Below are 14,214 nucleotides of genomic sequence, written 5' to 3'. Positions count from 1 at the left end.
TTCTTGTTTGACAGCATGAAGGTAAAGAAATTCCATTCCCTAGCATGAAAATATAAAAACACCTCAAAACCAAGGCAATAAGCATGTAGTTGTATAACTACATACTTTTTTGGATCCTCTCTGAATGCTGCAGTTCTTGCAAGACACATTTTTGCTGTCCCAGTGGTCAGCCGCTCCACATGTTAAACACAGGTCAGGATCACATTCCCGTACAGCTAGGTAACATGGACACTGCTTAGTGTTGCACTGTGCTTTACAACGACATCCAGGAAACCTGTTTTGGCCTACAAAGGAATATATGGAAAACAAAAAGGGCAGGTATGAAAAAAGTACATTGTAAAATTAAGACTGTGCAGATTATAGCATATTAGAACATTAAAAAAATAGCAACTGCTATCTGTATAGGACATTCAAAGTACTGTAAATTCTTTCCTTCCCTGATTTTACTTTAGCCTTCTTCAATTTTAGTTCTGAAGACTGTTTCTGACTTCAATGGCTAATTAAGAGGTCCAAATTAAACTGAATATATGCTCCCTTCTCACACCATTTAACACAATTTGCTGCTCCTGCAAACACTGTCTGCAGTACAGACAGACTGCTAGTACAGAGTTAAATGTTGGGACAGTGAAAGACATTTATAGATAGCTTTTAAATGTTTTACTTACATTCTGAGCTGCACTGACAAAACTTCTCACAGAAGTTTTGAGCAATTACACATGGGCATGAGCTATCACAAGGCTGACGTGGATGATCACATGGCTGATAGTTGTAAACATGATTCGATGACCCATCTGAATAAAAATAGCAAGATTTTGTAAAGTTGAAAGGTGCAAACAAACAATATGCAGTTCCCTTCACTCTTTAAAGCAGAAATTCCCTTTAGTCATTTAACTAAGAAAACCCCCAAAATGAACCAAAAAACCCAAACCTACGATGAGTGGGGTTAAAAAAAATAAGACACCAAACCAGAACTGTAACATCAGTTAGGTGTTTGTCACCATTAGTTGCCTGCTTCCTAGGGCACTTCATTCTTCCCATTACTCAGCTGCTTCAAGTATTCAGAGCTGAAACTGTTTACTGTGGAAAACTGAAGAACGAAACTACAATGGTATAATTTTCTGTGTGAACATGTTCTAGAGTAACACCTTTATTAATCAGCAAAGTAAATTTGCTCAAATACCCAAAGTAATTTTTACTCTGGAACAACAGTCAACTTTCAAACAGATACACTGGCAAAATAATGCCTGGTCATTATACCACTGTGCTTTCCCAAGTCAATTTTCCAATACAGACAACGCTAACATCTTACAGGCAAGGAGGGACTATCGGGGACAAGTCTAGAGCTTTACCTATAGAGCAGCTAGGAGAATTTGGTGCTGTACAAATTACATTTGCTGTTAATACTCCTGAGCTTGTGTTGGGTTTGCAATCAGCAATAAAAAAGGAGAGAGAAAGACAAACTGATCAATTATTTATGTTGCTAGAAGTCCCAACCACTCTCAACAAATTTTCAGATAACTATTTCTAAAATAAGCTGTTTTTAAAAATGCCGCTTTTTACTGCAGCTCCTGTTAATACCATTTTTATCTGTACTTCAATGAGGCCATACTGAAAGGATTGTAAATTCAGCCTCCTTTCCTTTTTATTGAATTATACAGAGCTCTTCCAGTTACACAAACCAAACAGTAGGCTTTTGTCCCTACAATATCTGTAATGAGAGCTTACTTTTTTCTTTTTATTCCCCCTATCATCTCTAGCTCCCCATAGAATGTATATAAGGGCCTAACATTAAAAAAATCCAAAACCCCAAAAAACAAAACCAAAAAAGCAATAGTAGGATCTTAAAAGTTCAGGACATAAATTGAATGGAAAGATGCTAACCCTTTTTCAGCTGTATCTTTCTGCAATGAGCAGCCCACAACCTGCAAAAACACAAAACAAACACAAGAAGGTTGACAGGAACTCCTCCTGCAATGGGCTGGGAAAGGTAGCTGCATCTTGCATCCACACTTGACTTAAAATAGGAAAGATGCTGGTAACAAGAACTTCTGCTAACTGCACACAAGTCAGAAGTGGTTGCAGCAGAACCACCCTGTCCCAGTCTCTTCGAGCTGACAAGATCAACACTCTGCAGGCTGCTCCCTCCCCCTCCCCACACCATTCCTCTAGTCCCAGGGTTGTACAGACAAGCAGTCCCCCCCCAGCCCAGGCTACACAGATGCTTAAATCCAGGCAGCCTTGAAGGAAAACCTGCAAAGAGGAGGCTGCTGGAGCTGCTTCTAGCAGGCAGAAGCAGCAGCAGAAGGAAGGATATGGAATTGCAGATATGGAGGGACATGACTAAATAGGGGAGTGAAGGTCTGTCAGCTGTTTGCTTCACAGGACTTGGCCCCAGCACCACACCAGTAGACCCCTACAGATCACAGCCCTTCATCTGCTGAGCTCCAAGTATATGACAACAGGACATCACATCTATCTGGCACAGCCACGCTGACGCAACCTCGGTATTTCTTCTGGTTGGACCGACTTCTCCCCAGTTTGCTGACTTGTGGTACTGTGCTAAGCCTTTTCCCTTCTACTTCAGACTCTATACGCCTTTCTCTTACATCCTTACCATGTTCCGTCAGTGTCCTCTTTCTCATTAGCTTAGCTAAGTACTCCCTTTGCAAGAAGTGTTGGTTTTGCTGTGTGGTGGTTTGGTTAGGTTTGGGGTTTGTTGGGTTTTGCCTTTTTTTTTTTTGGGGGGGGGGGGGTACTTAAGAGTACCGTGCCTTTGGTTATCATAACATAACTCACTATACTTTCCTCAATTCTATGCAGTTTAGTTAGCACTTGATTTTTTTGTAAATAAACATAATAAAAAAATTTAGATTAATGACTTTCAAAGTTTATACTTCTTGGACTTTCTTAGTAAGTCATATAGCAACATTAAGAGAATATGGGAGAAGCCTCATTCCCTGGCCAAATAATACACTGCTAGCTGCACCTCGCAACCTCACTTCCTGTTCAGGTTTACTTAAGCAGTCCAAAATACTCATGAACACATGTACTCAAAAATCCCCAGCACAGAATGCTTCGAAATCTCTTCTGCCCTTCAGTGAAGGCAACACTCAGAAGTTGCACTCAGCACTCTGAAAAAATACATCCTGCTGTAACTACTTAAATAGGACTTTTTAGCTGCTACTTCTTTCATAGAAGCATGATATCAATTTCTACTTTAACCAACCAAATGGTGTGCTGGCCCCACCAGCACACACAACAGCTTTCAGTAAATAAGATTCTCTTTGCAGTTGCCCTTTCAAAGCTTCACCACTAGACTTAACATTAAGTGCTCAACAGCCAACTTTCTGAAAAGCATTTGAAGGAACCCATACAAGTTAGAAACAGAGGCAGACTTGTCCAAGTAACTGAGGTTGAGGGGAGGGAACAAACCCAAAGACTATCAGCATTAGAGAGCACTGTAACAAATAGATGACATTCCTATTAAGAGTGACTAACTCTGGGGAAAAAAAGGCTACCAACATATATTTATGAATTATGAGATGCTGACTCTTTGTAAGAAGACAGTTCCCATACAATTGAAAGAAGGAGTGCAATTTTGACTTAAATTACTCTAATGCACAAACTACTTTTTTTTTTGATAGATGGTATTCAGCAATGTAACATATACCGTATTTTTTAACAATTCTTTCACAAAAGCTTGTCTCTCAGCCCAAGATAATAAGGACCTACTAGCATACCAAACCGTTAAAAGCTTTCTGTGTATAGACTTAAAACACCATTTCATTAGCAGTTAGTATGAGCTTTTTGTTTTGCATTTTTTTTAAGGTAGGCAGTATCCTAATACTTTAAAGGTAAAATACCACTTGGTGACTAGTTGCCACCTGAGACTTTTTGGTTTCCACAGGAAAGTATAGACTGTATGGACAAGGTCACCTGAATATGACAAAGATTGCCACCATCAACAAAGCATTAATACTAACAACTCAAAATGGATGGAAAATTAAATATGGCAGTCACAACGGCAAAGGCATCAGCTCAGCCATGCTTTTCACACAGATTGGTGTCACAGGAGGAAGAGAGTCTAGCAAGAAAGGAACTGGACACATACAGTGTGAGCATGAATTGTGCAGAATGACAGAGGACAACATGAAGTAAGCTGCCAACACTGACCAATTCGACAGGAGGTTTGAATAGCTCAATCAAATAGTACATTCATTGGCTTGTAAACGTTAAAAAACTGTCAGGAAGCACTGCAAGTTCGCCTGAGTAGTGCACAAAGCTGAAGCCTGAATGAGTACTGTACTAAAGGTGGACTAATTTATCTCTCTGCCCTATAATCTGCTATCTCAATTCAGAAACAAAAGGCAAGATCTGGTCCCATGCACCAGGAACCAAAGGCAAGGAAAAGACAAAGTTGAGAAAGCACTAGCAACTTGAAGCTTCATTACAAAAAACAAACAAACAAACAAACAACAACAAAAAACACAAATTGAAAACTTGGTGGCAGATTTCCAAGCAAGCAGGTGGATTTGTACATCTGGTTGCTGACATCTGCAGGATAGCCAGCTTAGAAAACAAGTGTTTCCAGAAGCATTATGACAGAAGCTGTCAAAAATATTACTGTTCTCTGCTAACAACCTACTAGATTTTGCCAGTGTTTTTAGGAGGCACTGGTATCAGCTAATCAGGCAGTAGAAACGCATTCTTTGGAAGAAGCTACACTAGCATTTCTTTCTCTGCACAGGGATACTCTGCAACCAGAAATAGCACTGCAAATTCAAAATATGTGCCAATTATGTCAATATATGTAGTTAAGTCTTTGCAGTGTTTGATTTTCTGGCATCACTCAAAGACTTCTTTTCAGTCTCCTAAATCGTATCTTATCCACAGCCTCCCCACCACTCTAAGACTCAGCCTTCCAACCAGCTGGCACATAAGAATATCTGTGCCAATGCCTCAGCTGCACCTTTTGCCTGATAATAGTGAGACTTCAAATCCCTATAAAAACTCTAGGCAGAACCACGTGAGCTATTCAAGCATGCAGTGAAGAGCAGTCCAGCGGAAGGTAGGGACAGGAGGAGGAAAATGAGAATATAGGAAAAAAAGAAAATACTTTCAAATAAAGTTTACTAAGTAAACTTGCATCTGAATAGGGGCTGAGGGAGGGGAAGATAACAAAAATAATCAAGAAGCAGCATTACATGGCCCTACAATCAATAACAGATCCTTACCAATCCAGAGGAAGGAGTGCTGATTAGTTAAAGCAAATACAATTTTGCTCCCAGCAATAGAAAAAAAATACACGCAAGACAATAAACAGTACTGAAGTACTCTCCCTCCAGCATATGCTCATGCTTTTCTGAATTCTTTTCTGGTTCAGATTTTTCTATTGGCTTCTGTGCAAAGTACTTACTCCTCCAGCAAAGCAGAGCTTTCACAAACCACCAGATTAATCTCTGATACATAGGACAGGCTCTAACACTTACTGGCTCTCTGAAAAAGTCTTCTCTTCTCATTAATCAGCCTTATTATGGCTATCTAACAAAAAAGACATTGGAAGGAGGGAGAGAATATCTTTTACTATCCAAGAGGGGTATAGTCTTGCCAGCTAGATGGTCAGTATCCCTATACAGGCACCAAGATTGCATGGGAAATAGGCGAAGTCTTGCAAGAAAATCTGCTGCTGCTTTTCTTCAAAGGCAGTCTACCACACATACTGGTCTCCAGGTTTTCCACATGTAAGTGCCTTGCAATGGAAAAGTGCAAACAGGACAGAAGGGCCTTCCTGGCTCTAGGACTAGATTTACTCTAGGAGTGAGTAAACTCAACTCAAAGAAATGTAAGAAACAGAGAAAGACTTCCAGATGGTTTTCCCAATTGCTAGTTGCATGACATCTTCAGATAGTGCTCAGATTACAGTAGTAGGTAGGCAGGCTAAAAGGTTTTCCTTTTTTTAAAAGGCTACTGCACATAGAATAATGGAGACAGCTTGATTACCACGTATTCTGTGAAATTAAATAAAAAAATTTTCTACTTCCTTCAATCAGAGTTAAAAGAATTAAAAGGCATTTCAAAACTAAATTGCTAGCATAAAAGTTTTTATATTGGCAACTAATAAGAACAAAATAACATCAAGAAACCCCACATAATGGTATGTGCTTTTATTTATTCAGAAAAAAAAAACAAACAAAAAAAAACCTCTCAAAACTCCTCCAAAACAATAATGTCAACCTGGTAACCATATAATCCATTTCAGCTTCAAAATACATTTGAGCCTTTTAGTTGCTTTTTTCAAACAGATGTAGTGGCACCATTTTTATAGCAATTTGCATGAATCTGAAAGCAAGCTAATTCCCAACTACAATATTCCAAACTTGCACTATGGCTAATAACTCCAGATTTAAATAGCCACCCCACCAAATGCCCAAAAACTTGAAAACTGTGCCAAGAGCATTAAATCAATAGTTTTTGCTGAGAACAGAATCTCTTCCAGATGCTCACTGAATCTTTTCCTAGCTGACATCGGCTGCCTCTATGCTACAAAGCAGAAACATTCTACTCCACGTCAACAGTATCTTTGAGCCAGTATCAGGAATTTCACTAAGCCTGGAAATAATAAATATACTTAGACAAGCTAAGACAGAAGCAAGAAGAATTGATGGGAGAAGAACTGGAAGAACAAACTTGGGGGAAAATAAGGAAAGTTAAAGGGAGAAAAAGGAAACTTTATGGAAAAAAGTGTACTTATTGCTTGCAGAAAGAAATGTTCTTGCTAATTTTCAGGCAGCTTTTTATCTCCTATGTTCTCATCCCTGGGAATAAAAAAAATCAACGCAGAGTCGCACTTTTCAAACTTTGGGATTCTCAAAGAAAAATGCATTTCACTGACAGACATTAGCCACCACATTTAAAATTCCAACAGTAATTGCTTCAGCTGGTCTTTGTGGCTCCAGCAAAAAGCTTGATTTTGTTCTTCATTGCAGCTTCACTTCAAATAATAACTTGTTAACCTGGTTCTTTAGTTGAAGTTCTAGTTCATAATGAAACTGGGGTGCTACAACAGAATAGTGTCTCAAACTAAAAAAAGGCAATCCTACTAGTTTGCTACAATATTTTTGCTTACTGATCATCTGAATCTTAATGAAATTCACTTCACCATAAAAAAAGTTAAGTTTTAATTTACAAAATACTATATAATCATTATTGAATCCCATTATAATGCTTGTAAATTTAGTATTTATTGCTGCAAACAATATTATACCACAATATCTTGAATGTTGTAAGAAGCTGCGTATAATATTTCTAATCTAAACTTAGTTTGACTACTTGCAGCAGTACACCTACAATAATCTGCTAACAAAAATCTGGCTGTTAAAGAGATTAAAAAGAAGGGAAGTGGAAGGTTATACTTGTCAATGCGGTAATACTTTTGTCTGAAACCAAAACGCCATTTTGTTTTATTGCTCCAAATTTTGGTTTTGGAAGCAAAAGGAGAAGAGTTGCACGACTTTTCCTCCAAAATACTTTCTGTTCTGATCCCCTGTATCTCTGATTCATTGTTATGCTAAGGTTATTTAGTAACAGATTTACCTGTGTTTCCTTTTCTTCTTTCTGGGAGGAGTATCAACATCTTCAGCAGGGACTGGAGCAATAATACTAGATTCCTTTACTCTAAACTCATACACCTAACAAGAGATACCATAATACATCCACGATAAATCTCTCACTAGTAGAAAGTTGCTCATTTTCTAAGTTAGTATGATTTCCTCCAACAACTTACAGATTATATCCAGTCATAGTCTCTTTTCAATACATTTAAAATTGATTATTTTTGTTATTTAAGAACAGATAGTCTAATTTAAACCTCCTGTAAATTTAATTTAAAAACAGTTTTAAAACTAATGTCTATATATTTGTGGCATGAATTCTGGATCATAGCATTCTTGGGAAAAACCAAGAAAATTAATTCATTTTCTCTTTTAGTAATCAATACTAGTATTTCTATACTTCAGTTTTAAAAGTAAAATGCTATCATCTTTAGTAAGTAGCTTCCCTTCTTACCTGCCTGCACGTTTTGGTCCCAATCAGTCTGGCAATTGCACAGAAGTTGTCATAGTAGGTACCAATAAGAACTCTAAACATTGAGGCTTCTGCACCACTCCATTCCACATTCTCTGGAGGCTCAATATTTGGCTTCATCTTTATTGGTGTCTGACACCTAGAATTTGCTTCTGTAATAAATAATGGAAAGTATAGGTCAATGTAAGGCTATGTTTCAAAAACTTTACACAGCCCTTAAAAATGTCAAATTATTAATGTTAAAAATAGTTAATAATAATAATAGTTTAAAATAATATTTAATAATAATAGTTTTAAATATCCCAGGTTTCTGTTGTCTAAGTGCCACAACAAAAGAGCACTTTTCACATACCTATTAAAGAAGGTAAAAATTAGGTAACAGTAGCTATTGAAATTACACAATCTCACCTCTATACATAAATCAAGACAATCTGGAAATTTCCTTACAGTGCTCTATTTGATTAAACTCATATTATTACCCTGTCTTTTCACTCACTTCCATACATTCCAAATACATGGTTTCTAGGATCGCGTGGCTCAACTTGGTTTTTTTGTTTTATTGTTTTTTGTTTATCCTCTCAAGCACTGCAGCTAATTGAATAAAGAAGCATTGACTAGCCTTACCAGAGGAACTGGATGTTTCATCTTTCTTTTCTTCTTCTTCTTTATCATTGTTTTCTCCTCCAGTTTCAGTTCCAGCTTCTCTATCACTATCTGTGTCTTTTGATTCCAATACATTTATTGTCGGCGTGCTGGGTCTGCTGGTGTTGTTTGGAAGTCTTCCCCTTCGGCGGCCACCTGGGCGCTTTGGTGGTGTCTTTATACGCTCAGCAGTCAAGGCAGCTGCAAACTCCTTTGCACCTTCCTAAACACAAAACATTAAAATTTTCAGTAAAAGAATTAAGAAGTGTTTTCACCTGTGGTCAGGGATTGGGGGAGAATACGTTCTACTTGCATACTGTATTACTTTGCATTATTCTACAACTTAATCATGTACACACAAATACCAGTTAAATGTACTCTAACTATGAACATAAATACTTCTGCTACTATCATAAAAAAAAAAAAAAATCTACATTTACAAAGTACTTATGTCACTATTTCAGTTCCACTTTCATTCCGGCTGCCAAGTGAAAAATAATTCAGTAGTAAATTTCTATTTTCCCAGATGACAGAAAAAATGAGAATTTCCCACAGAGAACACCCTTCAAATACAAGAACTCTTCTTGCACATGGCACTTAAACAATATGCATTCTGCATTTTTTAAAATGCAATCACTGGTAATTTGTTTTCTAGTGGAAAGGGGTATGACAATGCGTAGCAAGTTTTTAGCCTGGAAAATTACACAGTTTCTCACACTAAAAAATTTAGGGGAAGTATAAGAGAGATTTGAAATTATATTACTAAGAATTTCACCCCTTTAATTTCCATCCTGTTATTTCTTAAGAGCACAAATACTGGATGAAATCCAACTTCAACAAACTAAAAAACCTTTATAATTTTTAGTTGTGATATAACTTACAACAGAGCTAAGTCTGTAAGACCCAGTTCTTTGACTAGATTGGACAATAGCAGCAACATATTATTAGGAGGCAATAACCTTTCTTCCCTACAAATATCTCAGGCTACATCTAACAGAGCTTAACTCTTTTCTTTTGCACAAACTGAAGGCAGCATACTTGACTGCAGGTGGCCCGCAAGTATATGCGCTATCTTATATCCAACATGACCTTACACTAAGTGTAACTTGCTATACTGCAGCTAGCACTAGCACTTAGTGAATTTAACAAATGAAATTATCTTACCAGATGTTGGTAACAGTGCGGTCCACAAGGCTTATTATCTAATGCTGTTTCTGTATTCTTTCGTTTATAAGTATTAGGAGTTGCATGGAATGCTGTTGAATCAAAACATCACATTTGTAAGTTTTAATATAAAAAAAAAATACATTAAATAGCTAACCTCAAACAGTATCCAAAGCACAAGGTTTACCAAGACTTTACTAAAACCAGAATAAAATGATAACAAATGGAAAAAAAAACCACAGAATAAACCCCATCTAGTGACATTTGACTTACCACTTAAATACACAGAGACAGCACCAGGTAAGTTTCGCATATGCCCATTTACATCAGTGAAGACAATCATCACATTTGTTTCATGCATCAAGGAAGACCTCCTCTATCTCCGTTCCCAACAAACAGAACAGACTTTACTTCTGTTACCATGTTAAACAGAATTATTCAGGGCTTCTCCTATTAATGCATGATCATCTCTCAATCTGTAAGATTCAGGTGTACAATTTCTATCTTGTCAGAAAATGCAACCCCACACACTTTGGAACGGTAGTGGACCCACTTTTCATTTTTGTTAGCAAGAAGGACACCTAAGCATTTTTGCTCTATTAGTTTATCAGCACTCCAACTAAGCTGACAGGTGGTAAGTGTTGTTCCTATATCCCAGCTGCAGGGTAAAAATAAGTTAGCATCACACAGTCACTGTGGATCAGAACAACCACAGTTAAGTCTGCAACTTGCAGAGAAGTGTCTGCTCATGTATCTGATGGACTCTGTACAGCTCTGTATAAGTTGCAGAACAGTGACCAGCATGGAGCCAAACTGGGTATGTTACAGATGCAATATGAGCACCTTTATAACAGGATGGCAGAGTTTCCTACCCATTCCCTTTGCCAGAGCTCATCTCTACCAGCTTTCCCCCATGCAATCTCTGCCTCCCAGCAGGATGTTTTCGAGAGACTGACTCTCCCAGTTTTGCTGGAGGTATTGAGAGCTCTTCTGTATCCCTTACTTAACTGAAGCCTGGAAAAACTGCAGCTAGACTCTCACCAGAACTCATATACTCATGTTTTCAAATTATATTAGTAGCTTTTAGAAATACCATCCTTAGTTTTATGCAATTCTCTTTTTTTTTTTTTTAAATCCCTCCATGCTCAAGGAACAAATTTTTTGGTTTTAATATTTATATAGATAGATAGATATCAATAAATTCTTTCCCCCTAAATGTGCTAGCAGTGGCATACACAACTGCAAGGAACAAAAATGGAGAATGCACTCAATTTAAAAAAAAAAAAAAAAACCCACATATACAAAAAACCCCACTACTCCGTGCTAGCTAGCTGACTGTTTTCTAAAGCTCCATGAAGGCCTACAAAAGACGCCCATCTGAAAATGCATGATTCCCAAGCACTGTAAAAGCATTTATTCTGCTGTTTTACCACAGTTGCAGTTAGACAACTGTAACTTAACTGTAAGATTTTGAATGCTCAGTGAATAAAAAGTGCTAATGTTCAAACTGAAAGAAAAAATCCCTCGCTCCCCTCTTACCCATATTAATCCATAAGGGCTGTTCCGTACCAACACCACACACATCCTTCTCCTTCAATAAGCCACCACCATAGGCTTTCCTACTCGTTTCTAGACTGTGTACAAGGCTTCTCTTTATAATAGTCCACTATACTCTCAAGACTGAACTTTTTAAATGCAGTTCCTTCCCTTTTAAAGAATGTGGGCAGAGCTCACATATGTCTTCACAGACAACGTTTTTAAAAGCAAATCTCATTTCAGTGATCTGGTTTGCAGCGTAGCTCCACAAGCACTTGTTTTGGCACCAGTGGGGAGGGTGACCAGTGGTGGTGAGCACTTCTTAAGAGAGCTTCTCTGATGAAACCACTCCGTCTTGGAACCAATCACTTCATGCTCCCCTCCCATAAGGGAAGGTGTGCTGGAAATCAAATCATAAATTCTATAATGTTATGTCTGTATCAATGACAGCAGCACATGGGAACCTCAGGGAAGCAATATGTTCTTCCAAGGCTTTCTTAAAAAGGTATAAACAATATAAAAGTATCACTAGTTAAATATTGCATCACTTTCTCCAGAGAAATATATTACATTTTATAAACCTGGAAACACAAAAAAAGCTTCAATTTTCCACATATGGGCATATAGGTATGTAAAAATTATTTACAAGCAATTATAGGCATGTAATTTATGCATATTGTTGCTATTAGCACTCTTTCTTCCCCCATATTCCAGTTAAATGCTTTTCTGTGGTATGTAACTTCTCATATGTTTCACGTATCCTCGAAGTGTTTATACATTCTGTAGGTAAAATATGTTAAATAACAAAGAAACCTTGCAATTTAATGCCAAGTTATTCCACCCTTTTTCTAGCTTTTAAAAAACAATGAGATGATTGGGAGCCCCCCCCACCCAAAAGTAGAGGGGAAAAACCCAGAAAAACACTGCATCTTTAAATTTGCACAGTATACCATTCCATTCATTCAGGGTTTTTTTCACATAACTGTTTTACCCTCTTTTCATACCACAAGAAAAATAATTTTGCAACAATGCAAAAGAACAGTAAAACATTTGCAAGCCATGATCCATATCAGACTGCTGCAACGTACAGAAACCAAAACTATTCTTTTTATGTCACTTGCAGATGCAAACGTTTCTCTCAAGTTCATTTGTAGAGGTCCTACAATGAGTGTTTATTTTTTAAAATTGTTTTCCTTTAGACAATGAAGAAATGTTTAGTTCGTAATGCAGTGAAACAAATCAACTTTTGACTTTTTAAACCAGTGATACCTCAAAAATACAAAATACTGATACTTTAATATTAGAATCATATCTTGTATTCCACTATTTCAAAAACACCCAACATAGTATAGTACTGACAACTATAGTCAGAATCTACCACCACTGTTGCAAGTTATTTTTTGGGAGGCTTGTTACAAAGAAAGGACCCAGAACAAGAATAAAACTGTTTGTATAGCTGTATTATGAATCTTGCAAATATCAGTAGGAATTCTTTTTAAAAAAATCAAAGAAGACTTTGCAGAATTTCCTAAATAACTAAGCTCTGTATTTCTTCAATAATTTCCTTAAGAAAGTCATTCTAAAACTCTTTCACTGAGCATGTTTTCTGTCTTTGAGATTTATTACCTGTCTCATCCCCAATGGGCTCAATTCTCATATTTTTCATAATGTGAAAGTACACAGGCAACAGTTTAGCCTGAAATGTACATTTGCTTCACAGTCAAGCTATTTGGGAAATTCTCCCTACCTGATATTTTTCCTTCTTCTAAATTCTTTGTTAGTCCAGACATTTAGGCATAATTCCTTGCTGTCAGCAAATGAAGTCGGTACACAAGTTTTTTCAGTAATGTCATCACCTGCACATAAAGGGATTGCCAGGTCGTCAAGGGGACTTGACACGTTAAAAATCTAATGATAACTTTTCCAATATTTAAATCAAATGTTCTAGAACAAAGATTGAAACTACATAAAATAAGGCTAATCCTAAAAAAAAAAAAAAAAAAAAAAAAAAGAAAGAGGAATCTAAGAGGGGGGATTACAAAAAAATCAAAACCAGTCCTAATAGGATTCCTGTATTTTTTTAATTCTCTATGCCTTCTCTAGAGATTTGTGCCTTTCAAAGTACAAATCTGATCACTGTAGCCCACCACATTACCAAAGTAATTCATCAAAAATGTCATCTGCAGAAGCCAGGACATCATCCTGTAGTGCTTGGCAACTGCATGAAGTAGAACATAGGGGCAACTGATTAGAGTCTAGTAGAAATGTTAGCAACTTTTTAAAAACGCTAAATTGGTAAATTGTTGCAGACACTCAAAATTGCTAGTGCAGCCTTTCAATAACCAAAGTAGTCTTTTTTTTTTTGATGAGTTACTTATTCCCAGCAATGAAGCAGGTGGATTTTGACCAACAGTCTTAAAATTTCACAGAAATCAAAGAGGTCATACAACTGACTCTCTGTTTTTAACAGATAAATTCCTAGCTCTAGACAGACAAGCAGACAGACACACAGACAGAAAACCATCCTCTTTCTTTGGTGTTACTATAGACATAAGCAGAAGGAAGCAATGCATCCAAAGCAGTGACTAGTCATTGTAGAGGTGGGATTTGGGTATGTCTTCAGGGAATGGTGACTGAAGCATCAGTTTACTACATTCAGCGTCCAGTCTGGAGGCTAACACAGTGAATGTGTAAATCAAGCTTCAAGAGATCTCTTTGCAACTATCAAGTATATTTTTATCAGTGACAATGCACGTGCTGCATAAGCTGCCATAAGGAGCATTATCATAA

General features: G+C 37.2%; 1 protein-coding gene across 8 annotated transcripts in view; it reads right to left on the bottom strand.

The window, feature by feature from the left end:
- EZH2 (enhancer of zeste 2 polycomb repressive complex 2 subunit) overlaps positions 1-14,214 on the bottom strand; it is a 51,149-nt gene that overhangs the window by 3,747 nt on the left and 33,188 nt on the right. For all 8 annotated transcript variants that reach the window (XM_069811915.1, XM_069811937.1, XM_069811864.1 and 5 more), the window contains 7 exons: positions 9,889-9,980; positions 8,707-8,947; positions 8,065-8,234; positions 7,594-7,688; positions 1,882-1,922; positions 666-791; positions 106-284 (listed from right to left, as the gene is read on the bottom strand). In XM_069811915.1, the coding sequence (XP_069668016.1) occupies positions 106-284; positions 666-791; positions 1,882-1,922; positions 7,594-7,688; positions 8,065-8,234; positions 8,707-8,947; positions 9,889-9,980 (944 nt within the window). The remainder of the gene's footprint in view (positions 1-105; positions 285-665; positions 792-1,881; positions 1,923-7,593; positions 7,689-8,064; positions 8,235-8,706; positions 8,948-9,888; positions 9,981-14,214) is intronic.

This window comes from Haliaeetus albicilla, chromosome 2, assembly GCF_947461875.1.
Source record: "Haliaeetus albicilla chromosome 2, bHalAlb1.1, whole genome shotgun sequence".
In the NCBI taxonomy this organism is placed as follows: Eukaryota; Metazoa; Chordata; class Aves; order Accipitriformes; family Accipitridae; genus Haliaeetus; species Haliaeetus albicilla.
This window is presented reverse-complemented; position numbering and strand designations above follow the sequence as displayed.